Genomic DNA, 26926 nt, shown 5'->3' with positions numbered 1-26926 from the left:
AAACCGAGTCGCATCAAATATCTGTGTTTTGTTGGTAATCAGCACGTAGGTCCATATAATGTAAACGACACAAACATGTAGTGAATCAGAAGCTATCCAGAGATAGTGTTTTGTGTGTGTTGCTTGCTCGGGACTCGCTCCGCCCGCGGTACGCCTCCAGGAGCTCGGGCTTCTTCGGAAAGAATCAGTACAGATGATCTGTATTTTATGAAACTTAAGACTCATTGGATATATGACGGATGTAATACTACTCTATATGTACTCAAGATTAACATGAGATAGGCAAAAACAGCGTGTGTTCAAGCGTGCCACACAAGCCCTGAAAAGTGAAGCCAAAACGTGTCCATCACCCCCCAGTGACTGGTCCTAGTATAGGTCATAAACCGCCTCCCCCATGTAATTCAATGGGAATTGAGATCAACTAAACAATTTAATTACACTTCAATTATCTTTTTTCCAAAGCTGGTTTCTGTCATTTACTGTAGTTTTGATCACATTGATGTAAATTCAAGTGTTTGTTTTTAAAATAAATTAGTTTTTAGGTAGTTATTTAATGCTATAAAAACATTGGTGTCACGTCATGATATGCACATTTTTCGAGAGCGGGGCCTTGATTTCGCGGCTTTACTTCCTGCTCACTACTGTGCAGGACTGCTCCCTAAATCGCTACTGCGCAGACTCAAGATGTCAGCGCCGTATCGGGACACTGGCGGCTTCACTTTCCACCAATGTAAGAGCGAACTGGCGTCGTCTATCTGTTTTTTCACAGTCTATGTGTGTGTTATGCAAGCTTTAAATGTAAGTACAATGTATACATTTTCTTATGTGCAGGGCTGGAAATGGTAGAAATTCATTGGGGAAACTTCAGTTTGGAGGGTGTAATTTTAGCTGACTTCTTAGATGGGTTTAAAATAACATATTACAATTGTTTGTTTCCTCCTAAGTGTTTTCTTGAGCATTTAAGTCACACGATACATCAGTCATACAGTGCCACTCAGACGTGTCACGTGTCCCTCTCGAAATTCACCCCACGGACTCCGTCCGCCCCGCGTTCCCCTCATTTTCAGCCTTGCTTATGTAAGTACATAGTAGTTAAAGACACTTAATATAATGTGTGGCTTATTGTGACATTATTATGCAACAGAAAGTGAGGAAAACAATAAAGTGATTCATCTTAGGGAGGCAATAATATGAGAAGAGCAAAGTTACACAATTACACAATCCCAACAGGTATTGTCTCTTAAATTTGTTGAAGGAATGACAGAGAAAGAAGTGAGCTTTCAACATGTTCCTCTCAAGTATTCCCAAAAAAAGCTGTTATGACAGAGTTTGAAAGATCTTTCCACCAGCAAGTGAAGATGAACGGGAATATGATTTTATGCTCTTTTGTTAGTCTATAATGTGTACCTTATTAAGCAGTGCAATCTGGAAACCAGCAAACTCTTTGAAATTCATGTCGATGAGCCGGAGGGGAACCTCGCCCGTGATGCCCTGCAGGAGCTGCTTAAAATCCCGGCGGTGTGCCAGAGACAGGGCACTCGAGTGGTTCTTCACCTTAATGCCAGTTTCTGTTGGAGGCTTTTTTCCGACAGACACAATTAAACGGTCCGATTCGATCTTTGCCTGCAAAGGCAAATAAAAACCTGGTTGATACAAATCCTGAATCACTCCTATACAGAACAGATGGGGGATATTACTCCTAATTGTTTCAAGTAAATGCATCTGCACTCAAAAATTGATTTTTCTTGCTTGCTTTATTAAAATGAGCTTGAAACATTTCATCACGCATCCTTGCACCCAATCTATTAAAAATTGTCAAACAGCAGTTTACATTTGCCTTGGGACTACATGGACGTAGTTAATGTTGAAACAGCCTAGGTGAATACATTTTTATGCAGTGAACTGTCATGAGGAGCTTAACCCACCTGTTGACTGAGCTTTTTAAGGTAGGAAATGACACTGTAACTTAGGCCACAGTCCATGTTGTCAGAGATGAGATTCGGGGCTCCCATCATCCTCAGTGCCTTCTTGAGAGGCTGCAATCAGACAGCAAAAAGACAAAAAGAGATGATAATGAGGACGCACTCAGCATAAATTGGCACATATGTGACGCAGTCTGTGAAAACCCAGCTAAAGTCGTTTTTTTTGTGATGCTGCAAATAACATTTTGTAAAAAATATAATCTTGATATCTTGATCATGTCAGGGATTGAAATAAATGTGAAATCAAACTTTAATGCTCAAAATCTCATAATTAGTCTGGATGTTCACATATCAGATTATAAAACAAATGTAACTCATAAGTGCAGGTTACAAGTGACCCTTGATTTTATCTAATGCCCATGAACTGTACATCGCCCCATTTGTGAAAGTGGGTAAGCAAAAACATCTCACCAAGAGAAAGTAAGGTGGCATGGACTTCAGATACATTTCAAAGGCCTGTCGCCACTTGAGGTTTGGCTTAAGCTTGTGCACTTTAAACAAATCATCTGTAAGGGGAAAATTAGATGATAAGTATGCACTGCATTATAGTGTAGCTCTGAAATGCATTCATTAGAGAAAATCAGATTTTTAGCAATGTTAATTTAGAACAACAAATGCAATGTATATACAAAACCACCACGTTAAAACACACTTACCGAGGAGCGGCAAAAGAACAGGAAAGTTGTAAGGCATGACGAAAAGGTTGACACAGGTGAGCGTAGTGCTGGCTTTCAGGTAACCGAATGGATGGGCAAGTTCACTGTGTTTACCGCTGCAGTTCACAAACACCTGGGTGACAGGGGAGAGAAGTTAAATACTGGTTACCCTTTCCTGAGATCATTCATCTCACATTATGTGTGTGGAAGAGGGTTCCTTAGAGACCCGTGTGCTATAATTGTGTCTAAATTGGCCTATAAATGTACAAGTTGGTTTTAATTGATCTACCGTTTATCTGTATTATATATATATTCCCCAGTGAGGAACCATGTTGCTTTGTAACTATGACAAAAGGTTTGTGTGTTTGTTAAGATATATGATCTTGAAAAAAAAATTGCTAAATGTTACTAATACAGGTATTTCAAAATTATATGGAAATACATATGAGGTGCTCAGGTGCAAAAGCAGCTAAAAAATTAGATAAATGTTATTGACCAAATGCTCTCAGCACATATTATACGTTCATCAAATACTTTCGCTTTAAATTTGCATAATCCCAGCCTCAGACCATTTAGAAATACTGGATTATTGGCAGAATCCCTTAAATGATTAGTTCACGTTCATAGGAAAATGTCTTTCTTTCTTCAGTCAAAAAGGAATTAAGGTTTTTGAGGAAAACATTCCTGAATTTTTCTCAATATAGTGGACTTTAATTGACCCCAATGGTTTGAAGGTCCAAATTGTAGTTTCATTGCAGCTTCAAAGGGCTCTAAACAATCCCATCTGCGGCAAAAAGGTCTTATCTGGCAAAACGATAAGAATTTTTGCAAAAAGTACAAATAAAATTCTATATATATTTCAGATTGTTTATGATGAAATAGAAGGGTTTTGACTGAAATTTGGACATATGATGCTGGCCCGAGTATTTTCGGGTGTTTATTGTATCACCTCCCACCTCTACAATGGTTGCATAGGTGCACTGGAACAATCCTTCCTAATATGCATTAAACTTTCGTTTACAAAGACGTGAAACTCACCAAGTGGTCAGGGGTGTTTACTGATATGCTCACACAAAAATCTTCCGTTGAGAGCTTGAATAATAGACACTCCAGCCCAGTTGGTGGCGATAATCTGCCTTTGCAAATTGCAAGAACAGAAACAAGGTTCCCGGCGCGGAGTAATACCGTACCTCACAGCACATCTAATACAAGTCAATGGAGTTGGACAAAAACTACCATAAAACTTGTTGGAGAGCGTCTTTTGCAGCGATTTTTTGTGTGGGCATATCGGTGAGCATCCCTGGCCACTCTGTGAGTTTCGCGTCTTTGTAAACAAAAGTTTAATGCATTTTATGAAGAATTGTTCATGTGCACCTATACAGCCATTATAGAGGTGGGAGGTGATACAAGATACACCCGAAAATTCTTGGGCTAGCATCATATGTCCAAATTTCAGTCAAAACCGTTCTATTTCATTATAAACAATCTGAAAACAGGACTTTAAGTGTAAAATACCGAACTTGTCCTTCAACTTCTTGTCCTGCACTCGTCTTGTGATGCGTGCCCGTGACTTTACATATAAATTTTTTGTTTAATTAATTTGTTACATATATTTAGCACTTCTTCAGCACTCAAAGTACTTTACATATGAAAGAGGGATTCTTTCAACCAGCACCAATGTGCAGCATCCCCCTGGATGATGCAACGGCAGCCATATTGTGTCAGAACGGCCACCACACACCAGCTAATTAGTGGAGAGGAGACAAAGTAATATCGCAAATTAGGGGATGATTAGTAGGTCAATGGGCAAGTTTGACCAGTATGCCGGGGCATACCCTACTATTTTTCCGAAAGACATCCTAGGATTTTTAACGACCACAGAGAGTCAGGACCTTGTTTTAACGTCTCATCCAGGCTTCTTGACCTCATCACTATACTGGGGTTAAGACCCACACAGACCACAGGATTAACCCCCCCACTACTGGTCTCACTAACACCTCTACCCGCAGCAACCTGGTTTTCCCAGGAGGTCTCCCATCCAAGTACCGACCAGGCTCAACCCTACTTAGCTTTAGTGGGCAACCAGTCTTGGAATACAAGGTAATATGGCTGCAGGATTTTACGAACTCACGTTGAAAGGTAACGCATGATGTATGCGAAACTATTGTCCAGTGCTTACAAGTGTGGAGAAGGAGGAGCGTTTAGAAGATGTTGTATGTGGAATGATACTAATAAATTTTTTTTTATTTAAAATGGTCCATAAAGTACGTGTGCGTTTTGCATACTTCATGCGTGACCTTTCGACGTGATTACGTAATATGTAAGGTCGTGGACAAAGGTCGCTAGTGCAAGATGAGAAGTTGTGTTTACAAAGGACTTTTTTCAGAGAAAATGATTATAAGACCCTTATGCCTCGGTTGGGATCGATGAGCCCTTTGAAGCTGCACCGAAACGGCAACCCGGGCCATTTTCAAACCATTGGGGTCAATCGAAGTCACCTATATTAGGAAAAATACTCAAAAAACGTATTTTCTTTTTGACTGAAGAAAGAAAAACATCAAATTGGATGACATGGGGATCAGGAAATTTTCAGAAAGTGAACTAATCCATTTTTCACCAACTAAGTGCACTAAGGGATCTAAGTGCACTTAGTGCACGGAAGACCAATTTGAGTTGTTTACCGGGTTAAAGGGGGTTTACCGAATATTAAATGTATTAGGCTACTGACCGAATTTTTGAGCCTTTTACCTTTATTCAGAAAGGACAGTAAACAGTGCACCTAGAGGGTTTTGCAGCGAAAGACATTTAAAGTTGTTTAATACCAACGAAATTACTAAAGTGACATTTGTGAAAATAAGGCATTTCAATTACTAACCAATAAAATAAGAGCCTGGTTAAAATTTATTGGAGACATGTCAGAAGGTTTTGCATCTGAAAACACAGGCCTTCATACAACCTTGACTATAAATATTTAAGCCATTAAACTTGTAGTTGATACATACTGTAGGCGTCTGTATTCTACAGCCCAGTTAATAGGAAAAGCTAAACGCCCACTGTTTCTTCCTCCTCTTTTCGTAGCAACACCGGGACATATTTCACTGTGCTGTAACCATCATGCAGTCTGACAGCTGTAGTAGATGGTTGCATGCTAAATACAGATCAGATATAACAGATTATAGGTTGTGTGAAAAACTCTCCCACCTGCCAGCACATATGAGGAGATTTCCTCTCCAGGATGTATTGTGTGAGCGGCGAAGGCTCCAGCTCGTATTTGTCAAAAGGCAATTTGTCGATAACCATCGGCTCACAGTCGACACAGGAAAACCTCACCACAGGATGGGCAGAACGAGGTGGCTAAAGAGAGAAAAGATGTGTCATTAGACAGAAATCCTCTACAATGGGGTTTTTACAGGATATATGTCAGTTAGATTACAGTTTATCCCCTGATCACAGAGCGACTGGATGATGACCCGTGTGTTTCTGGCACATGACAAGACAAGCTGTTCATACCCTCAACAGATATGAGTGAATACTAAATAAACCAAAGAAACAGAGCTGAGATGTGAAAATTATTTAACAGTTATGTAAAGGAGTATGTATGCCCTGTATGCTCTTAACCACATCTGCGCCCACTGTGCCACCGATTGGCAATATTGACATGATACCCGAGATGTCATGATGAAGGAAATGAATAGGGAAAATTACCGTACGTTAAGAGGCAAGTGATAAGCGCTAAAGCTCTGTTAAGACTGCATCAGCTCTATTCTGTTGCCAATCGCTCTTGCAGTGCCCACAAGCTGAGCCGAGCTGTGGCACTTTGGCACAGCACCAACTGCTGTCTCTACAGTGCACTTGTTCAAGAAAGAATAGACAGCGATGGGGTGGGAAACCTCAGGACACTGAGGCTTTTTCTCATGTTACCACCTCTTTATCTCCTTTCAGCCCCCTTATCTTCATCCCCATTCATTAGCAATGCTGGAGCATGAAAGCGATCCTTTAGTTTGCAGAGGTCATTACCTTTGGCTGATGAATTGCTTCATCTACTCTCTAGCAGCTGATACTAATACACATATCCAAACTCTTTGCAACCCTCTGCCTGCTATTTTTCAATTTTTTAATGCACAGAAATATAAGTTAAACAACATTTAAGTGGAAATTGGTTGTGCAGAACAAAACCAACCATGTGTTGTCAGTGTCATAAAACCTCTGCAGTTATGGCTCGTGATGAGTCTACTCTGAAAGATTATTATTATTTACCAAATTGGGAGAGTTCTGGTCCGGCCAGAAGGATTCTGGGATTGGCCAGTGACCCACAGGTACCCCCGTCTTGGGGTTGGGTCGGACATAAATGAGCTTGTGGCAGCTGTGCCAGGGTTGTGGACTGAAGGTGGTCAGAGGACGGGCTGGTTCAACCAAACCATCTGCATGAAGACAATGTTAAGTCATTGGTTAAAATCATGTATTTATTACATTCGATATATGAACAAAGCTTGCATTTATTCACAGTATCATCATAATATCTTTATGCACCATATTCAGTGCCTTCTTGCACCCACCTTCACCTATTGCAGGTGGATCTGGACCGCTTTTCTCAAAGTGTATTACAACTCCACTTAAAACTTTCTGGACGAGAGACTCAAGACACTGGTTCAGCATCCGTTGTGTCCTTACACAGTAAGAACGGCCTTGTAGAGAGAGAGATAGTGGGAAAAAGATACAGCTGAAAATTGATATAGCTAGCCGCCACCATATTTTGTGCTTTAGATGCTGTCCCAACCAGGTTCTTAACTTCATGCTTCGTCAGAAAATAGCAATTATTCATGTTTTACGAAAATACGAATTGTCTAAAGTGAAATATTCTTCCTCTTTCAAACTTTATAATTGACAGACGCTTAAGATTATTGACGTGAGCTCTGTATATACCTCCAGTGACCTCACACATCTGAGTGATAGCAGACTCGTCGGTGGGCACACTGCCCAGCTGCTCACTGTCGGGCACAGCCAGACCCGGCATACGAAGCACCAGGGCGAATAGTCGCTGGTCCCAGCGAAACGGCTCCTTAGTCAACTCACTGCCCGGCAATGGAGAATTCAATGGCAGGTGTAGCTGATGGAGAAAGAGAAGGGGATTAGACAACACCTTAAGACTCATCACTCGAAACTGAGGAACATTCATTGACATTTGTCTCTCACCTCCTCAGCGACCCCAGAGCTGTGCGTCAGTTTGTTTCCATCTGTAATCGTAATAATGACTGATGGCTCCAAAAAGAAAGGGTTGCGACCCTAAAACAGAGGAACACTGTTTAAGAAACCACCAAGTATTATAATCTCATACAATCTCTAACATACAGTGGGGTGCAAATATCTGAAACCAACTATAAAAATGATTTTGCCCTATTCTGCTGAAAATATGTTACAGGTATTTTGAGTGCAACCTTATTAAAAAAAAAATATTGGACACATGTTGATTTAACACCTACATACACAGCACATGTAATAAATGAATAGTTAACCCAAATATGAAAAATCTCTTATAATTTACTCACCCTCATGCCACCCCAGGTGTATATGGCCTCCTTTCTTTAGTTGTAGCACGTCAGTAATGTCGAATCTCATTGGTTCTTGCATGTCTTGTGAAAAAACAAGTCGTCATATCATGCAAGAACCAATTAGATTCAACTTATCGTGCAAATCTGTATGTTACCATGGTAGTCATATACATCTACTGTAGGATGGCATGAGGGCGAATTTTCATATTTGGATGTATGACACAGATGCATCTCTCTATCTGTTCTGCAGGGGTCAGCACTGAGTTTCTCACCCTGACTTTCACCCTGACCCACACTCTCTATTTGAAATTTGCTATTTTAGGTAATCCAGCCTGTTCTTATAGAGTTTACAAGAGAGACCTTACAGATAGAATCTGTATATAAACTCAACCATTATGAATTACAAATAAATAAATAAATATTTTAAAATTGTGTATACAGTGATCTAAATAATAATACATGAAGTTACTGTTGTTGAAAACATCTCCACTACAAAGCTTTCTTGGGCAGCATCAGGCTTTGGACTACAAATATTTTCCCATATGTTAGCTGGGTCACTCTCATTGCCATCTGGCAGATTTTAGATGAGCTGTGATATGGTTATTTTTAAGCAATGGCCTTTATCCAGATACTTTATAGAAAACTTCAATGCATACACAGAATGTAATTGCACTGTTTTAAACTTATTTGCTAAGTAAATGTGCATGTACTGTATACTGTAGAGACTTCAATTGAATATGAACGTTTGTTGAATACAGATAAACAATATATAGGTAATTTATTGAATAATGTCATTATTACCTGGCCATAGTTGTCGATGCCAGAGACTAATCTGTTGAGATTAAGCAGATCGAAGGCAGCGCGGAGAGCGTGACCTAGTGTAGACAATCCAGACGCCTGCAGGTTCTTCAGCTCACTCATGAATGTTGCATGATTCTCTTTCCAACCCGCCTACCATATACATCAAAACAAATAAACAGATTATGTGAAAAATACCTATATGCAATAATGGAAACATTCATGTAAGTCACTCAAATACAATAAAATACTATATACATAAAGATGTATAGCCAAACATCAAGTATAGATGTGGCACTTATTTTAAAGAAGGATAGCCCTTGCGAAAATTAACTATGGTTTTATTGTGGTAAAAGTGTAGTAACCATGATTATTATTATTATTATTTTTAACTGTAGTAAAACCATGGTTCATTTTCGTAAGGGAGCAGAAACACACGCATATATTTTCACAAGATCAAGTTTAAGGATCTGAAATTGAAAAACCAGTACACATAAATGTACAGTTAAAGGGGACATTTCACAAGACTTTTTTAGGGTTCAATTTTGTGCATTCTGACTTTTTGAAACAGTTTAAGAGTTGGTTTCCTCATGCTAAACATAGGCAAAGTGTTAAAAAAAGCAGTTGGACGTGTTACCGAGTATTTCTGTGCCGAATGCCAGGGTTCGTACAAGTTTTAAAAATTTTTTTCGAACACAGGTCTAGCTGACATATCAGGTGTGTACGCCATACATATAATTTCTTTTTATGGGCATTTCCCCCAGAAAGACACGCCCACGCGTCAATCAGCTTGAGAAGATAAAAACCGAGGATGCTAGAAGTCACAGGCATCACTTCACGTGACAGCTTTGTTTTATATCAAGACTCAACAATGGCACAAAAAAAGAAGTGTGTTTTTGGATGTAAAGAGAAGTAAGCCAGCATTATAGAAATAATGGATATAGTTTGTTTTGCGTGTGTGTTTGTTTAACGCTGGATTTTGTTGAAAAGTCCCAACCGGGTCCTGAGTTGCATGCGGTAAGACAGACTTCTGTTATGTTGGAAATAGGTGTGTAAGTGCATAATATATAAACGCCATGAACATGTTAGTGAATGATAAGTTATCCAGTTAGTGTTGTATAGTGTTGCTTGGCTTTAAGCTTTAATATGTAAAATAAATATTTGGAGTATGTATGTAAAGTTTTAGCTAAAAATTGCATATAGTTCATTTATTATAGCATGTTAAAATTGCCACTTTGTAGGTGTGACAAAATGTGCCATTATTGGGTGTGTCCTTCTAAATGCAAATGAGTTTGTGAAATGCAAACACTGATTGCAATAATGGTGGTTTCTTGAAATTATTTTCTATCTCTCTGCACTAAATGGCAGTGCCGTGGTTGGATAGTGCAGATTAAGGCGGTATTATTAAATAAGATACCCTTCTGACATCACAAGGGGAGTCCAATTTCAAATCAAGTCTCTATTTTTTCACATGCTTGCAGAGAATGGTTTATTAAAAGTTAAGTTCCTGGGTTGTTCTATTTCACATTTTCTAGGTTGAAAGAAGGACTGGGGACCCAATTATTGCACTTAAACATGAAAAAAGTCAGATTTTCATGGTATAAAAAAGAGACTATTTTGACACGTTTTGTTTCTCATTGAAACTTGACGATAGCGCAGTGTTTCCCAACCCTGTCCTGCAGGCACACCATCATTAAACATTTTCCGCTTTTCCACTTGTCCTATTCAAACACACCTGAATCCACTCATCAGGTCATTAAAAGATGGGAAATAATGAGATCAGAAATAGGAACAGGGTTCGAAAACGCTGTTTACAGTATGCTACATTACACATGTAGTTACTGTGCTAGGACACCTGTGTGAAGTTGAGGGGAACTGACTACATTCACAAAACTGACCTTGGGACCAGTTGGTCCAACTTAAAATGTATATTTTTTTAGTGCTTGGCAAAGATTAATCACATACAAAATAAAAGTGATTTTTTTTGCATAACATATTAGTGTGTGCTGTGTGTAATTATTATGTATATATAAATACACACACATATATGTATGTATTTAAGAAACAAGTGTATATATATTTATTTATATTTTTATATATTCTATATTATATCTAAACAAAAAATGGATATAGAACCCAGTGGCGCCCGCTGACTTATTTTTTCGAGGGGCGCACGATGCGAAGTTCGTCACCACATGTATGTAGCCCGTTATTTTTGGGGTTCGTAATTTCAAAATATGTGTTCAGCGCATCGAGTGAACCTATGTGCATCACGTGTCTTGTCAAAACAAGTGCCCGCCGCAGACACGTCCAAAGGGTTTATGATAAAAGAGACGTTCACGTTTGCCAGATACTCGCATAATCTCATGCATAATCAAAGTTTAGTGTTAAGGGAGTGTCTTTCTAGCGTGTATTTTGTGAACGTGTGCGTCTCTTTTATCATAAACGGTTTTGACGCGTGTGCAACAGGCACTTATTTTGACATTACACGTGATGCACATTCACATGACGCAACAAACACATATTTTGAAAACACAAGCAACACTCATGACTCTCAGAACACATATTTTGAATTTGCACCCCTCAGAAGAGCAGTCACAAGCCACCACTAAGAGAAATAAAAATGTTCTGTAGTATATATATGGATGTGTGTGCGTGTTTAAATATACATAATAATTACACACAGTACACACACATTTATTATGCAAAAATGCACTTTAATTGCGATTAATCTTTGCCCAGCAATAATATTTTTCACTAAATGGCTTTAGTGTGCAAATCTTTTATGTCCACATATTGCATGTACCAACATGATCAAATTTTACACACATATACTATTACACAACAAATCATTGTGGCTTTCTATTCTAGTGCCTGTCAGTCATATTATATCTAGCAAGATCAAGTGGCCTAGAATTACAACATAATAACCTACAGTTATTAAGTAACGTACAGATTAAGCTTAGGGGGCATGAGATAAACTCAACTAGACTACCTACACAATGAGTGAGAGAGAAAAAGAGAGCAAGCAAACTAGGGAGAAACATAAAAAAGAGCCAGAGAGACCACAGGACAAGCTTTGCAGTAGGTGTGGTAGACAGGGGTAATGGGTTCGAGCACCAGAGAACATGCATACTGATTAATTGTATAGCGTGTAATGCACCGTAAGTCGCTTTGGTTAAATGTCTGTTTTTCGCATGTGTGCATGTGCATGTAGGCAGGCTCATAAAAAGCTGCACAGATCCGCTTCATACAGCTTGACTTGTACTATCTTTAAAAGACATTATGTGGTTAGTGTGCATCTGCCCCTGACCCACATTGCTCCTCGCTGCAAAATAATGCAGTTTTTACTGTACTGCTGCTTACTGAAAGTGAACAAAACAATACAGAAGCCAAGATAAGAACAAAGGTTAATAGTTCACTAAAACTAATGTTAAAAATTATTTTGGCTTTACGTTTTATTTACTGAATAATTGTGTGAATAAATTAACATTATATCATCATGCATACATTGCAAATCCAAACAAAGCAATTTTCAATCTTTGACATTGACTTTACTCAGTCAATGTTAAAGATATCAAGGTTATATTTCACAGCATGTTCTTTACATTATGCAAGATGGTAATATAATGAATAAACATAAATGATGTAGAAAAAAAAAACTTAAAGGTGCAGTGTGTAACTTTTAGAAGGGTTTCTTGACAGAAATGCAATATAATATACATAACTATATTATCAGTGGTGTATAAAGACCTTACATTATGAACTTTATTGTTTTTATTACCTTAGAATGAGACGTTTTATCTACATACACCGCGGGTCCTCTTACATGGAAGTCGCCATTTTGCACCGCTATGTTTCTACAGTAGCCCTAAATGGACAAACATTTGAACGCATTTCATCACCAGATTGTCTCCCATGACAACACGTTTGTCCTGTGTCAGGCATCGCAGCTTCTCTCTGCGTTTCGAAAATGGAGGATTGAGCCTAGGTTGCAATGCGCAATTTCACTGCTAGATGCTGCCAAAATCCACACACTGCACCTTTAAGCTGGGTTTTCAAAGACTGCGTCACAAATTTCATTTGCATAAATGGCTGAAAATAAAGTTATTTCGATTTATAGTTATTTTACTTGTAGAAATACAGCACGTTTGTTTTTGAGATTAGGGATATGGTGTGAATTAAAGGTCCACTCTGTAGATTTTTAGTGGCCTCTAGCAGTGCATTGCAACCAATGGCTCAGTCCACAGCATTATCCTTTTGAAACGCATAGAGAAGCTACGGCAGCCACCACAGGACAAACATGTCATCTTCTGAAACAACGTAGTGACAAAACGTGCTCTGTAGAGAAGTTTGTCCATTTAGGGGTACCGTAGAAACATGGCGTGCAAAATGGCGACTTCCATGTTTGGAGACCTATGCAGATAAATTCTAAGGTAATAAAAACAATTCAGTTCATTATGTAAGGTCTTTATACATTACTGATAGTATAGCTATGTTTATTATATTGCATTTCTGTCAAAGAGATCATTTTAAAAGTTACACAATACACCTTTAAGGTGAATCTAAAGTATTTATAACTAGCTGTGTATATATAAATCAATAGAAGTCTATTGAATGTCCTAATTTAGACAGCTAACTATATAAAGTGTATGTGTATGTGTGTAAATGTAAGTGTGCCTTGGTGGGGCACTGTGCAGAACAAATAAGGCACAGATTTGTCAGTAGGGGACATGAGAGTTCATGTCTCTATCCATGTATGGGGAAACCTGTCAAGCAGGAGATCTTCTAACTGGCACTCAATAATTCAAGCAACCGAGTAATTCAGTTTTTCCCATCCGTCTTTCTTTCCCTCCGCATTAACAATTTATTGGCTCTGAAGAAGTGTGACTGCAATCAGACCCTCCTTTAATCACACACTTACCCGGCGAGGCAGAAGAAGATGGGAGGGTATATGGATACACATAAAAGCAGAGATAAAGCATAATACCCCAATTGTAGCTTTAGGAGAGGATATGTAAAATCAAACCCTTATTTAGAGAAAGAAATACAATCAAAAATTCCTAATAATGAGCGGAAAGGAAAACATTCCCAAAATGTCTCGTTTTGCAAGTATAGCCAATATGTATGACCCATATATGTCCTCCAAACATTACCAATGCTAGATAAACAGAAAGCTGCTGTTTATTTAAAGGGAGCAAATTATCTATCTCGTCTTTGTCTCAGAATTAGCATGCCATAAAACACGGCCCCGTCTCGCCTCTACAAACGCAGGACAGGTGGTGGGAACAAATGAGTGCTTTACATAAACTGACAGATAAGGACTTGTTCCCTGTTAAGCTCCTGATCTGAAGAAAGCAGCAGCCATACAAATCCAGCTCTTGTGATCAGGGAATCATCACAACGGAAAAGCATGTGATGACCCAGAGTGGATTCATACGACTAACACAACACACACACAGGTTAAATACTCTCAGGAGCGTCTGCCCTTATGGCCTGAGTATTATTCCGGGATCAGGTTGCCTCGTTTTGGGTTTTATTCTCGACTGCTGCCTAAAGATTGAGCTGATCATAGATAAAAATTGCTCTTGGTTACACAAAACCACTGGGTCGGCTTGCAGGGTGATCATTGTAGTCTTGTGTGATGATAAAGACCAGTTACTCAAATGGTATGAGTGCTGTTAAACAGCCAAAGCACTGATCAGGACAGGTCCAAACGGATCTATATTAACATTGAGTTCTTCATCTAAATATTTGTAAAGATCATGAGGGTTTGATTCACAGGAACACACCATAGTGATTCGAAGGAACCCTGAATGCACTGGAAGTCTCTTTGGATAAAAGCACATAAATAATACAAATGGAATGTTAAGAAGTTATAGCTAAACTCACAGCACAAAAAGCCAGACAATATATGTGCAGTTATATGACCTCTGCATGTGAAAAGGGGGTTTGATGTGGACTTACACTAAAGAAATATCTGTCCTGCATATCTGTCACGAGAAGAAACAAAAGCCACTCCCCCTTAACAAGATTCAGAGCAAGATAAGTCATGGGGCAGTCTACAGGATAAACATGCCTGAGATAAGGCCACTGTTCACAAACCAGATGCAATATGCAATATGTAATATTACTGTGGACCTGGAAGGTATTTGAACTCCAAAAATGAATGAGTTTCGTTGCATTAGATAAGGATCAAGCCATGTGGCAACTGCAAACAAAAGATGTTATATCTTTACGCAGCTGGCTTTAGGTTCATTTTAACTGGCAGCATAAAGTCAGTTCCCATAAAGTGCCCTAGCAGTTTAAATTAACTATTGATCTGCTCCACTTAATTTGACAACCAAGTATATTGTTTGATAGTGTAATTTCTAAACAAAACCTGTATGAAATGGTTTAAATATTACGGAGCCTCTAGGGGGACATGGAACAAAAATTAAATAACGTTTAGTTTCGCGTGCGCACGTGAAAATACCGCGTTTAGTTTCGCGTGCTAGATTTTTTTATTCCAATGTCACCTTAGGGGCTCTGTAAAAATATATTAAACTTTTTTTGACAAAAAAAAAAACATTTAGCTGTTTGGTTGCCAATTGTTTTGATATTTTGATATATGTGACCCTGGATCACAATATAAGTAGCATGGTTATATTTGTAGCAATAGCCAAAAATACATTGTATTATCCCTAGAATATCAAAAGTGTCTAAAGGTGGTAGATCTTTTTCATATCTAGCCCCTAAGCTCTGGAATGATTTACCAAATAATGTTCGAGAATCAGACACAGTCGATCACTTTAAGTCTAAGCTTAACACATTCTTCTTTAACAAAGCATTCACATAAAATGTCAAGTAAATGTACCTATCGCGCAACAGCTAGTTTGTCCAGAACAAAGCATTCACATAACTCATCTGGGTAATATACTTATGCTGCAATAGTTAGCCTGTCTGGAACCAAGCGGATTTTAAACCACAATACTGTCTGACACTTGCATTACATGCGAACGGGCCCTACGCTAATAGGATTCTGTTTTTCTCTCCCCGTCTCGTCCTCGACCCCGAGGACAATGAGACAAACAGACCCAGTTCCTGCTGCTGTGAAGGTCATCACGGATCTACTGACCATCCTTCAACGTGAAGCCCAGCCGATACGCGACCAATGACCACCGGCTGAAGCAGTTTAATCCGCTTACCCGTTTCCTATCCCTATATTGTGTTTATATATATAAAAATATGTATCTCTCTCAAGGGTTTTTCTCCTCCTAGGAGTTTTCCCACAGGGTTTCCTCCTAGGGTTTTTTTCATCCCTGGGAGAGTCAGCCAACATTGGCTTAACTTAGCACTTTACTATATACGTTACATTATTACTGCGCTCGCTTGTACGGTTTATTCTTAGCCGCTGTTGTCGTCTTCTTATATTATCTATAGATTACTCTGTGTTTTTCCCTACATATATGCATGTAAACCTGTTTTAAAACAATTAACAATTGTGAAAAGCACTATATAAATAAAATTGAATTGAATAGTAATTTTTTATAAAGGCAAAAATCATTAAGATATTAAGTACAGATTTTCTCTACAGTTAATAATAAAGTTAATTTGTAAATTTCCTACCGTAAATTTATCAAAGCTTTATTTATCATTAGTAATGTGTGTCGCTAAGGACTTCATTTGGACCACTTTAAAGGCAATTTTCTAAATATTTAGATTTTTTGAACCCTCAGATTCCAGATTTTCAAATAGTTGTGTCTCTGCCAAATATTCTCCTATCCAAACATTTCGTAAATGGAAGGCTTATTCATTCAGCTTTTAGATGACATATAAAGTTTCAAAAAATGTACCCTTATGACTGGTTTTGTGGTTCAGCTTCACGTATAATATACACGATTCTGCAAAAGCCCTGGGCCACCACCAGATTTATTGTTTTAGCAAAGTTTTAATGACTATCCATTTACTTTCACTTTCTTTCTTTAGACACAAACAAAACGTATATAAAATATGTACACAAATGTTAAAAATGGCTGCTTCTGGCAAAAGTCAGTATTTAGTATGACCTTGCTTGCACTAAGGACATCTTGAACTCTGAAGTCCTGAAGTCATTAGATTAAAAATTAGATTTTTCTTATTTATGTTTAAGAGATCTGCTATTGTTTAAGTATAAGGAAATATTACAGTAAATTTTTGACATTTAGCTTTTAATTTTATTCTGTTTTTTAATACTGCATACAATTTTTCCCAGTATTTTCTGGTTGTAATTTAAAAACAAGACAAAAAAATAATTGATGTCAAATGCAAAATCGCTAAACCACACCTGTTTCAAAAATCTGATAATGAATACCGAATGTTCTCTGCACGTTTTATACATTTATCAAATACTTTCACTTCAAATCCACTTAATCCCGGCCTCAGGCCATTCAGAAATAGGCCCACCTCTTTGTATGCAGAATCCATCATGAGTCTGATAAAAATGCTCATTTACAAGAAAACATGTCAGACACACTTCGAGGGTTTGGCACATGAGCTCTTCGATTACGTACATATGGTCACTATACCATTGCAATTCGCAAAAACAACAAATCTAAGGTGCTGGGGTCTCTAAGTGGCCCTAGGGGACCTGTGAGTCATTTAATGTAAAATTATAAACTTAAAGTACTCACATCTGAGGAATACCAAACAAAGATAAGATTTCATTACAATATGGATAAAACAAGGGCTTAATGGCTTCCAATACAAAATCATAATGGTGGCCCTGGTCCCCATACACCACTGACAGCTCATACATGCCAAAAATATGATTAAGAAAAATGTAAATGAAAAAACTTTGTAAAACGGCCAGGCTAAGACTAAAATTAAGCGAGTGAATCTCAGACACCAAGAGAGTGCACAAACAGGAAAAGAGAGCTTTGTGGAAACTGGAGGCTGACTGAAACTGTTCACTGATCAGCTGCTGAAAATCTCATAAATAATTGACAGGAAATAAAAAAGGCAGTCTGTCAGACACAGAGGCCAGATTCTTGCTCGGCTTGTATTTGCCAAGTGTATTCTTGACGAGAACTGTGTTAGTCTGGTTGCTAATTCTGAGGAGGCCCTGCTTGGTTAAGAAATATTTTTTAAACAGATATAGGAGGGGCAAGCAAGCCAAGAATACCTCAGAGAAGGCTAACAGCCCATGTAAGAAAGCAGTTATACGCATGTCAAACAAAGAGATAGTAAGGAAACAATGTAAAGCATTTGCCACTTACTCATTCACATTCCGATCAACCTAAAGGCTTAATGCATATATAAGTATATGTATTACATGAGCCATTTAGTTCATAGTACCCAACAAGGCGCTTTGGAAGACAGACTCAGATTATCCAGGATAAGGAGGAATAGGGTGGGAAAACTGCAGGGGAAGCATGGAGTAAAAAACCTTCCCAGGAGAATGACTGGCTACCTGCCAGATTATCATACTAATGAACCTCTGAAGTGTAGAGCTACTCTCACTGCCATTGTTAAACTACAAATAAAGAAGACAAAAACCTGGGCACCGCTGTGAAACGTGTACGTCAGTAAGTGCCAAAGTGAAAAACACTCATCATTACCCATTACCATATTCAACATAACTTCACATCGAGAGAACTTTAGCATTTAAAAAAAAACTATGAATTAGTGAACAGTGGATGAATGCGAGTTGTGGATGGTTTCAACATACTGTGTGTCACACATGTATGATTCAACATTGGTGTATTTATTTATTTGTTAAAATGTTTGTAATTACATAATACTTCCAGTGTGTGACTCTTGCCAAGAGATTAGCTTATTTACTACATTTGTAGTGCCAAAAGGCCTATTTTGGCCTTTTTTACGAATCATTATTATTGTTTTTACAAAAATTTGACTCGTGTGTGAGACTTTGGTCATGGGTTTGAACCCAGAGAACACACATACTTTGAAGTCACTTATTTGGATAAAAACTTCTGCCAAATGCATAAATGTAAATGATGATAATATATGGAAATAAAACTACAACCAAATAAAATTACACAAGCTGATTATGATGGCTACGTTTCAGCTAGTTTTCTAAATAAAGTTAGCTGTTTGCTTGAATATAATCATGCTTTATGACAGGGATTCAATCATTTCTCATTTGTTTTTGAGTTAACTTATTCAGTGATGTAAAAGAAAATAGTATACGGCATAAATAACTAGTTTGGCATTTTGTGTTTGGGAATTTTACATGAGTGGGAGGGAGGTGAATGTATTGATCAAGTGGAGAGGGAAGGAAGTTGTTGCTTGTTTTTCACAACCACCTCTCATAAAGTGCAATGCAAAGTGAACCCAAAAAACAAACAAGGCCAAGGGAGAAACATATTCTCATTTGCTTATTGACGGCCGTTTCACAAATCAAATCACGTTGATTTGCTCAGGCTACAGTGGCCAATAAGAATGCGCCGAGGTTAACCACAGAGCGGATGCAAGTGGAGGGCACGCGAAAGAGGGCAGTCTGCTTGTCCAATCCAGGCCGAGCTGGCCCGTCAACACGTCACGCAATACGTCACAGTGGATAATAAATCTCCCCGCCTCCATCTCAGCGCTCGAGAGCTTTCCCAACACAAAATCAAAATGTCAGACATGTTCAGAGGATGCGCTGCACAGGGTCTGCGGATATTTTAACAAAAATTAGCCGTTTTCGTCACCGGGAGACCGCCCGACCCGATGCTACGAACCAGAGGGACAGTAGAGTCTCACTGTCAGAAAAACACTTCCGCTTTAATCACATACAAGCACAATTTAGTAGTATTTATTTACCTTTACGCCGTGTGGTGGATCATCAAATGTAACTAGCATGTACCTGTCGCCTCTACTAGCCGGGTCTCGGGCACGCAGCTGTTAAAGAAAACGAAACAATAAACATTCATTTAAACCGATCGTGTCACAGGGATCCTTCACTCCAACAAGGTACAACAGTAAGCGGAAAAAGTCGGGGTAAAATTATGATTACCTTCATAAAGATCTCAACCGCGCCTTTAGCAATGTCCAGATACGTCGTACCCAAATAAGTGCGCTGATTCATAGAAGCGGACGTGTCTATCAGGAAAAGTAAAATAGGCATTTTGAAATGTATAGATATACGTCTAGATGTTTGCTAAAATAACTACAATCGGCATATGACCTATCTTGCGGCCCTGGGCATGCATATATGTGTGTATATATTTTGTTATAATCAGACCCCCCCAAAAGAGGGTCGTACTGCCACCCTTTGCAGCCGCCTGATTCTCTATCTGTCTTTTCTGAGCAGTGCTGGGCTCGCGCTGTTAGAGAACTTCTCTTCCGAACATATCGAAACGCCTTCGCCCCGCCGTTGCCATGCCATTGGCTGAACAAAGTCGCGAAGCCACGCCCTTTCATGTATAAATATGCAATGAGGTCGTGGAATGCCTCTTATCCTCTCAGTTCTCCATACTCGAGAGCGTGGAAAGGGATCATACGTGTGTTGTTGGTGTATTAAAGATATTTGTGTTGTATCGTGTGTTAACCGCTATGTTGTTGACATTTACTGTAACGTGCCCGTGTTTTTAGTAACTGGTGTAAACCAGATTGACTTTAGTATCATCATCGTCGTCTCATAAAGGACGGACCCCCCTCCTTGGCTGATCGTCTACTCTAGCTGTCTCGGTGGGGGTAGGGAGTAGTATGTGTTCTGTGTGATTTTATAATAACTGACCATCAAGAAATGTTTCATCTTCAATTGCTTCCCCCACCTCTCGTTTATCTCCTTACAAAGAGAGAGAGAGAGAGAGAGAGAGAGCATAGGGAAGCGCCATGTTAACACAACAATCTGCCCGAGTCCGTGACAGCAGCAACACAAACACGAGAGGAAAAGGCGCTGGCTCCTCCTAAACGTGCTGCTCAGTTTCCGTGGTGTCTTGCTGCACATGCCCTTTGCAACTGTGTGAATGTCATAAAGGGACGGAACTACCAGGCAACCCTGTTTACCATAATCCTAGACAAGACACATGCTACGATACCTTATAATGCGTAACACATAGAAATATGCGTATATTAGATACTGGGGTATTCAATACTCCATCATAGGGTAATCCCTAGACCAAGCCTGTGAACAAGTGCCGTTGATATGTATTCGTTTTTATATTACACCCATAGTCAGTCTTTATTACCATATTGTTGCATTATTGCATATATCTTGTTATACGTTTTACTAATAGTCGTTGGTATACAAATATTATTCATATTCTCTTTGTTTGTATCAATATGTACAGTCGGTCAAACAAATGATTTTATTTTAGGTTGCGCCTATTTTTCAACAGTCTATGGTTGCGCCCTAATGTGGTGGATGACTCGTCTGTATATGCATTTAATTTAATTTGGCGTGCAGATTTGTTACGGGTGAGTAGTTTAACGGGGTCAAACCAAAACTACGAAACCACATAACAAACCTGAAATATTGTAAAATACGCAGGCAGCAAGCATTTAAGCTTATCTGCTAAACCTTAAAACTCTTACCAAGAGTTCAGTCAAACTGTAAAGACATTAAATATCGAACAATCCTTCAAACTTTTTTATCTTTCACTAACATTTACAAAGAGGATTACCTAAACAAATTAACTGTATACTGTCGAGACTCAATTACGTCATAGAAGGACATTGGCGGAATTCCTGAGACCTCCAGTATCCCATCATTCAACGGGCGCTTTGCAGTGCATTGTTGACAGAGAGAAAACGAAACGGGGTGGGATTTAAAATAAATATCGGTAAACGGTACACTGTGAGGTAAACATATTTTTAAATTGTTTTATATGTATTTTAGTTAACGATGAAATGATAATATATGTTGACTGTTTCATTTCCGTTTTATATTATTGTTATGCTAGCAAGATGCTAGGTTGACCAAAGAAAAGCAGTAACGTTACGTCAACATCCAAATGCAAACCATGAATAATTCTCAATATATTAATTTAACTGCTATTAACAGTAACAGCATTTGCAAACCGCAATTTTTATTCAGTTTATACCATGGATAAGTTGAAATGACAGTTTGCTAATGCGGATTTTGGCAGGTAACAGTTACTGACATCTGTCTAAAATGTAGTAAACGTTATTATATACACACATCAAACCGTCTATAAATGGCAATTTTTGTAGCATATTGAAGTTTTAGTAGAATAATTGAATAGAATGTAAATGTCTGTGTTATCTGTCGCGTTTGGCTAAACACAATAGCTTTTAAGAGGACAAAAGACCTGGCACGACGTTATCCGATCTCCTCTATCCAGCCATCAATCATTCGACGAGGATTTTCAAATGATAAAAAATACATTTTAGGATTTAACTGTGGAATATTTATTTGATTTGTCGTGGCTGTATGTGTTCTGTATAACCACTTTAAACTAATTTCTAGATTCATACAATAAATATGAGAGAACAAACATAACGTTGCATGTTTTATTTGACAGCTGTCATGTTTGTTATACAACTTACTGTTTGGATGTTAAACGGTTAAGTTCGATGGCATTTCTTTTGGATTTGTTTCGGATGGATTGCGAAATCTTTGGGTTTGACGATACTTCAGTAAACACGGTCACATGACTAGCCACGTGGACCCAGAGGCTTGTTTATGTAAAGAGATCTTGGCCATCATCCATTAGTCTTTATTACATTCACACTATTATGAGATTATGTTATCACGTGGCTTTTAGTTTCCTTAATTATTACATGTTGTAATATCATGTTGTTTCTAAATATTTTATCACCAGCTTTGCCTTGTCAGTAAGTGTGGTGTTCCTATTCCTGTCCGGAGTATCATGATGAAATGACCCAATTTCTGTCATCTCAGAGGTGAACGTCATGCTGCCAAGGAGCTGAACTGGCTGCGTTACAACTGGATCTCTGCATCATTAGAGCCCGGAGAGGGAAAACCATTAAGGGAGGAGGAAGTGAGCTCACATTGAGCCAATGCAGCAGCAGAGCCGGCAACCTGACCTTGTGGAGGGAAGCCTTCCAGTATTTGTGTTCCCCACCGAGCTGGTGTTTTATGCAGATGAGCAGGCTTCACATAAGCAGGTGCTCACCCTCTACAACCCCTATGAATTCGCTCTTAAATTCAAAGGTGAGTTGTTTTCTGTGAAAGATTTGTGTTAATACTTATGAGTGCCCTCTTTAGTGTGCTTCAGAACTGGCAGCTGTTGATAAAAATATAGTAAAGTTCAACTAAGGGTTCAAAGGGTTGACAGGTACACAGTGACATGCCTTCATTCTTGAAAATCATTTACAAAAATGAACAAGATAAAAGCATATACAACTACATTTACAATTGTCACTCACATTATTTTTTGCATTCCATCTTTGTTTTTTGTGCTATTTTTTTGTCTACTTGGCATAAATACTGGGCCACCGCTGCAGAGTTTCTTCCCTTTGTGACTACTTGTCGTTTTGTCTTTTCAGTTCTGTGCACAGCGCCAAACAAGTACGCGGTGGTGGATGCCACAGGTGCTGTTAAACCACAATGTTGTGTGGATATCGTGAGTCTCCAGGCCTAATAGAAATGATAATGTTTAATCATGCTTTGCCTGAGGTATTCACTACTTTTTTTTATATATATATATTAAACAGCGTGATCCGCCACAGGGATGTGCGGGCTTGCCATTACGGGGTGATCGACAAGTTTCGACTGCAGGTGTCTGAGCAGAGTCAGAGGAAGGCTCTGGGCAGAAAGGAAGTCATGGCCACGCTGCTGCCCTCTGCTGCTCAGGAGCAGCCCCAGGTCCGGCCCCAGGAAGAAGAGCGCAGGATGAAGGAAAAGCTTACTGACAGAGTGTTTTTTGAACAGACTGCATTCCAGACAGGTGCTTAGAGAATATCAATATAACAGAATAAATGAAGAGTTTGGTTCCAAAACCCAATAAATCCATTTTGACAAATTTTGGTAAAAACGTATTTTCTATACCAAGAAAGTGACAAGATGAAAACAACTATTTTCTGTTACAAACTTTCACACAGCATCTTTAGGTTATAAAAACATAAAAAATTCAAATCCAAAAGTTGATTTTCAAAGATTTATTATAAAAACGGATTATTTTTTCCACAAAATGCAATAAATCCATGACAAGTTTTTATTCAAAATGCTATAAATCTATTGAATCAATAGCCTATATAAATGTGCATTCATCTTTGCCATGTTATATTCATTTAGTTGACTAGTTGTACACACTAATTAAAAATATAAACATTAATGTTATTAATCAAAACACTTACTTTGTCATATTAAGAACCCTGTCATTGCGGTTACTTGACGTCTTCGCTTAACGTCTTTCACAGCGATCATCTGTAAAATGTTTTGGTCCTGCTCGACTTTCGTTGACTTTGAGTAAAATAATGGAAAGTTTTTCATAAGATCCTCTGGGGCCCGTACCATGAAAATGGTTAAACAAACTCAGGGTTACAGGATTAGTTTCAGGTTGACAAAACCAAGCCAATGTGCAGACCTTGTTGGTAAAAGCTATTTTCATGGTACCCAAAACCCAGGATTTGCACAAACTAATCCTAAACAAAGCTGGCTAACCAACTAAACCAGCTTCATGGTATAGGCCCCTGGGGTCAATGTGTTAGCATGAGAAGCTTGATGCTGTCGGGAGAACAAGCACCCGTCTCCCGAGTGCCTCTCAGGGAAAATATTAGATGCTGATGGCTTACGTTTCTTTCCCATCACAGAAAACCATCACAGGTTTATCAATGCAATTAAAGTATTATTTTGTTTTGTTTGTTGATCACGTAGTACAAAGTAGATGAGGAAAACCAGGACTCCGTGTACTCAGCGCGTCCGCCATTGTTTGTTTACATTGCGTGAACGGTGGGCTGTAATATCAGAAATGGAGTTATTGCGTTCTGTAAAAAAGGGGGAGTGGCGTTTGTCGCATTTTGGGAAAAAAGGGAGAAAAGATGACAGAATAACACGGCGGATATTGGATTTTGCGTAAAATTAAAAATTTACTTTTAACTACTGACCTGATATAATGCTGATTTTGGCAGTAACTCATTTTTTTAAAAAATGGCGTTTATTGCGTTTTGGAACCAAACTCTTCAAATGCTTTTCTGCTCATTATGTAATTTAAAATTATTTGTGTAAGGCTTTAAATATTTTTGGTGTACATTTGTTGTTATATGTATGGGCATGAGTCTTATAAATTGACAAAGCACTAGATGGTGCTGTGTTCATGCTGTTTGGTTATTTTTTAATGTTAAAGGGTTAGTTCACCCCAAAATTAAAATTTTCTCATAATTCACTTGCACACCCATGTGTTGTTCTAAATCACCAAGTCCTTCGATTGTCTTCAGAACACATTTTTTATATATTTGATGAAGACCGAGAGGCTTGTTACTGTCCCATAGACTGCAGTTTGGTTTTCACAATCATGCCCAGAAATAATTGAATAATAATATTATGAAGCGACGGGAACAATTTGTGCGCAAAGAATGGTTTTATTCAACAATTTGTTCTCATCCTAGGAAAAATTGCAAATGCTGCTGACGTGACCTGCTCAAATAGTTGCCAATGTTTTTTATTTTTATTTAAGCCATTCTAAAAACATTGTAAACAATACTTATACAGCCCATATAAATGCACAAATTACTTGCCAGCGTATTCTGTGTCAGGAGGTCACTTCACCAAGTATCTTTCGTAGTCTGCATGTGAAATGCGCACTGAACGATCAAGGAGGATACCAAATTGTTGAATAAAACTTTTTTTCTTTGCGCACAAAAGTATCCTTGTCGCTTCATAATATTATTATTGAACGACTGATGGACTTTTTGGCAATATCTTTCATTCTTTTCTGGGCTTGATTGTGAAAATCAAAGGTGATTTATGATCAAATTTTGATTTTAACCCTTTAAAACCTCTCCTTCTGCTTTGTACAGAAAGCCGTGCAGCCTCTGGGGGCCCAAGCCTCCTAACTGTCCTTTTAGGCCTGGTGTGTATGGCGGCCCTTATGCTCCCAACTTTGGGAGAGCAGGAATCCACAGTGCCTGTCTACCTCCACTTAAGTGTTAACAAGAAACTTGTAGCTGCATATGTTTTAGGTGAGCTAAACTACTGCTATTTTCGAATGGAATAGATATTCGAATTAGATGTTGACTTTAAAGGTGCAGTGTGTGAATTTTAGCAGCATCTAGTGGTGAGGTTGCAAATTGCAACCAACAGCTTAGTTCACAGCTCACCCCTCGCTTTTGATACGCATAGAGAAGCTACGGTAGCCCCCACAGGACAAACATGTCATTGTTGGAGACAACTTAGTAAAAAAGTTTGTCCGTTAAGAGCTTCTGTAGAAACATGCCGGCACAAAATGGCGACCTCCATGTAAGGGGACCCACGGTGTATGTAGATAAAAACGGCTCATTCTAAGGTAATAAACACATAACAGTTTATTATGTAAGGTCTTTATACACCACTAATAATATAGTTTTGCATTTTATTTTGCATTTCTATCAAGAGATCCTCCTAAAAATTACACACTGCACCTTTAAGACATAACAGCAGTTATATATTCATTAAATGTGATTATAAAGTCATTAACAAAGTGGTCATGTTTTTTCTAATTTCGCACAGGTCTTCTTACAATGGTTATTTTACGCACTTGAAGTGCTCTTGACGAAAACTAAAAGAAAATGATGGAGAGGGGAAATATGGACCTTCAACACAGCCAGAACAGTTTTGAGGATGAGGAAATATGTCAGAGGAACTTCCTCTGAATGGAGATTAACTTCTTTAAAGATATCACAAACGTACAGACACAATGAAGATACAAACATCTATGGTGTAGGGCACCATTCTGTTTACAGGCTGGACACTGACTGAGCTTGCAAATGGGCCAAGCGTACTATCATGCTAAACAGAAGGGGGATTTGAAGAACATGAGTATATTAATTAAATATATTGTTCATATTCATA

General features: G+C 38.5%; 2 protein-coding genes across 5 annotated transcripts in view; one reads left to right on the top strand and one right to left on the bottom strand.

Moving 5' to 3' along the window:
- ints6l (integrator complex subunit 6 like) overlaps positions 1–22519 on the bottom strand; it is a 26543-nt gene extending 4024 nt beyond the window's left edge. Inside the window, exons 1-13 of one of the 3 annotated variants that reach the window (XM_055178087.2) lie at positions 22462–22519; positions 19964–20049; positions 19771–19848; positions 8989–9138; positions 7832–7921; positions 7562–7745; positions 7195–7323; positions 6896–7059; positions 5840–5992; positions 2639–2771; positions 2394–2488; positions 1926–2036; positions 1408–1623 (exon numbers count right to left, since the gene is read on the bottom strand). In XM_055178087.2, coding sequence (XP_055034062.2) covers positions 1408–1623; positions 1926–2036; positions 2394–2488; positions 2639–2771; positions 5840–5992; positions 6896–7059; positions 7195–7323; positions 7562–7745; positions 7832–7921; positions 8989–9138; positions 19771–19848; positions 19964–20035 — 1575 coding nt within the window. In that variant the 5' untranslated portion in view covers positions 20036–20049; positions 22462–22519. Of the gene's footprint in view, positions 1–1407; positions 1624–1925; positions 2037–2393; positions 2489–2638; positions 2772–5839; positions 5993–6895; positions 7060–7194; positions 7324–7561; positions 7746–7831; positions 7922–8988; positions 9139–19770; positions 19849–19963; positions 20050–20134; positions 20311–22461 lie in introns of those variants that run through there. The other 2 variants (XM_055178086.2, XM_055178089.2) reach the window with 2 other exon arrangements.
- Positions 21596–26926, top strand: mospd1 (motile sperm domain containing 1). Of its 2 annotated transcripts, none has more exons than XM_073854199.1 (6): positions 21596–21753; positions 22817–23089; positions 23425–23505; positions 23598–23825; positions 25897–26058; positions 26585–26926. In XM_073854199.1, exons 2-6 carry the CDS (start codon positions 22936–22938, stop codon positions 26614–26616), a joined length of 657 nt encoding a protein of 218 aa, XP_073710300.1. In that variant the 5' UTR covers positions 21596–21753; positions 22817–22935; the 3' UTR covers positions 26617–26926. The 2 variants fall into 2 exon arrangements, with proteins under 2 accessions (XP_073710300.1, XP_073710301.1); XM_073854200.1 differs by having other exon boundaries at positions 21606–21753; positions 22737–23089.

Source organism: Misgurnus anguillicaudatus, chromosome 16, assembly GCF_027580225.2.
Source record: "Misgurnus anguillicaudatus chromosome 16, ASM2758022v2, whole genome shotgun sequence".
NCBI classification, from domain to species: Eukaryota; Metazoa; Chordata; class Actinopteri; order Cypriniformes; family Cobitidae; genus Misgurnus; species Misgurnus anguillicaudatus.
The sequence above is the reverse complement of the archived record's forward strand: the minus strand, read 5'-3'. Positions and strand labels throughout refer to the sequence as shown.

Bases quoted from the DNA above. Each gene is read 5' to 3' on its own strand.
- mospd1 (XM_073854199.1), top strand. From the start codon at position 22,936: ATGCAGCAGCAGAGCCGGCAACCTGACCTTGTGGAGGGAAGCCTTCCA. The intron at 23,090-23,424 runs GTGAGTTGTTTT...TTGTCTTTTCAG, and splicing joins ATTCGCTCTTAAATTCAAAG to TTCTGTGCACAGCGCCAAAC. The intron at 23,826-25,896 runs GTGCTTAGAGAA...TGCTTTGTACAG, and splicing joins ACAGACTGCATTCCAGACAG to AAAGCCGTGCAGCCTCTGGG.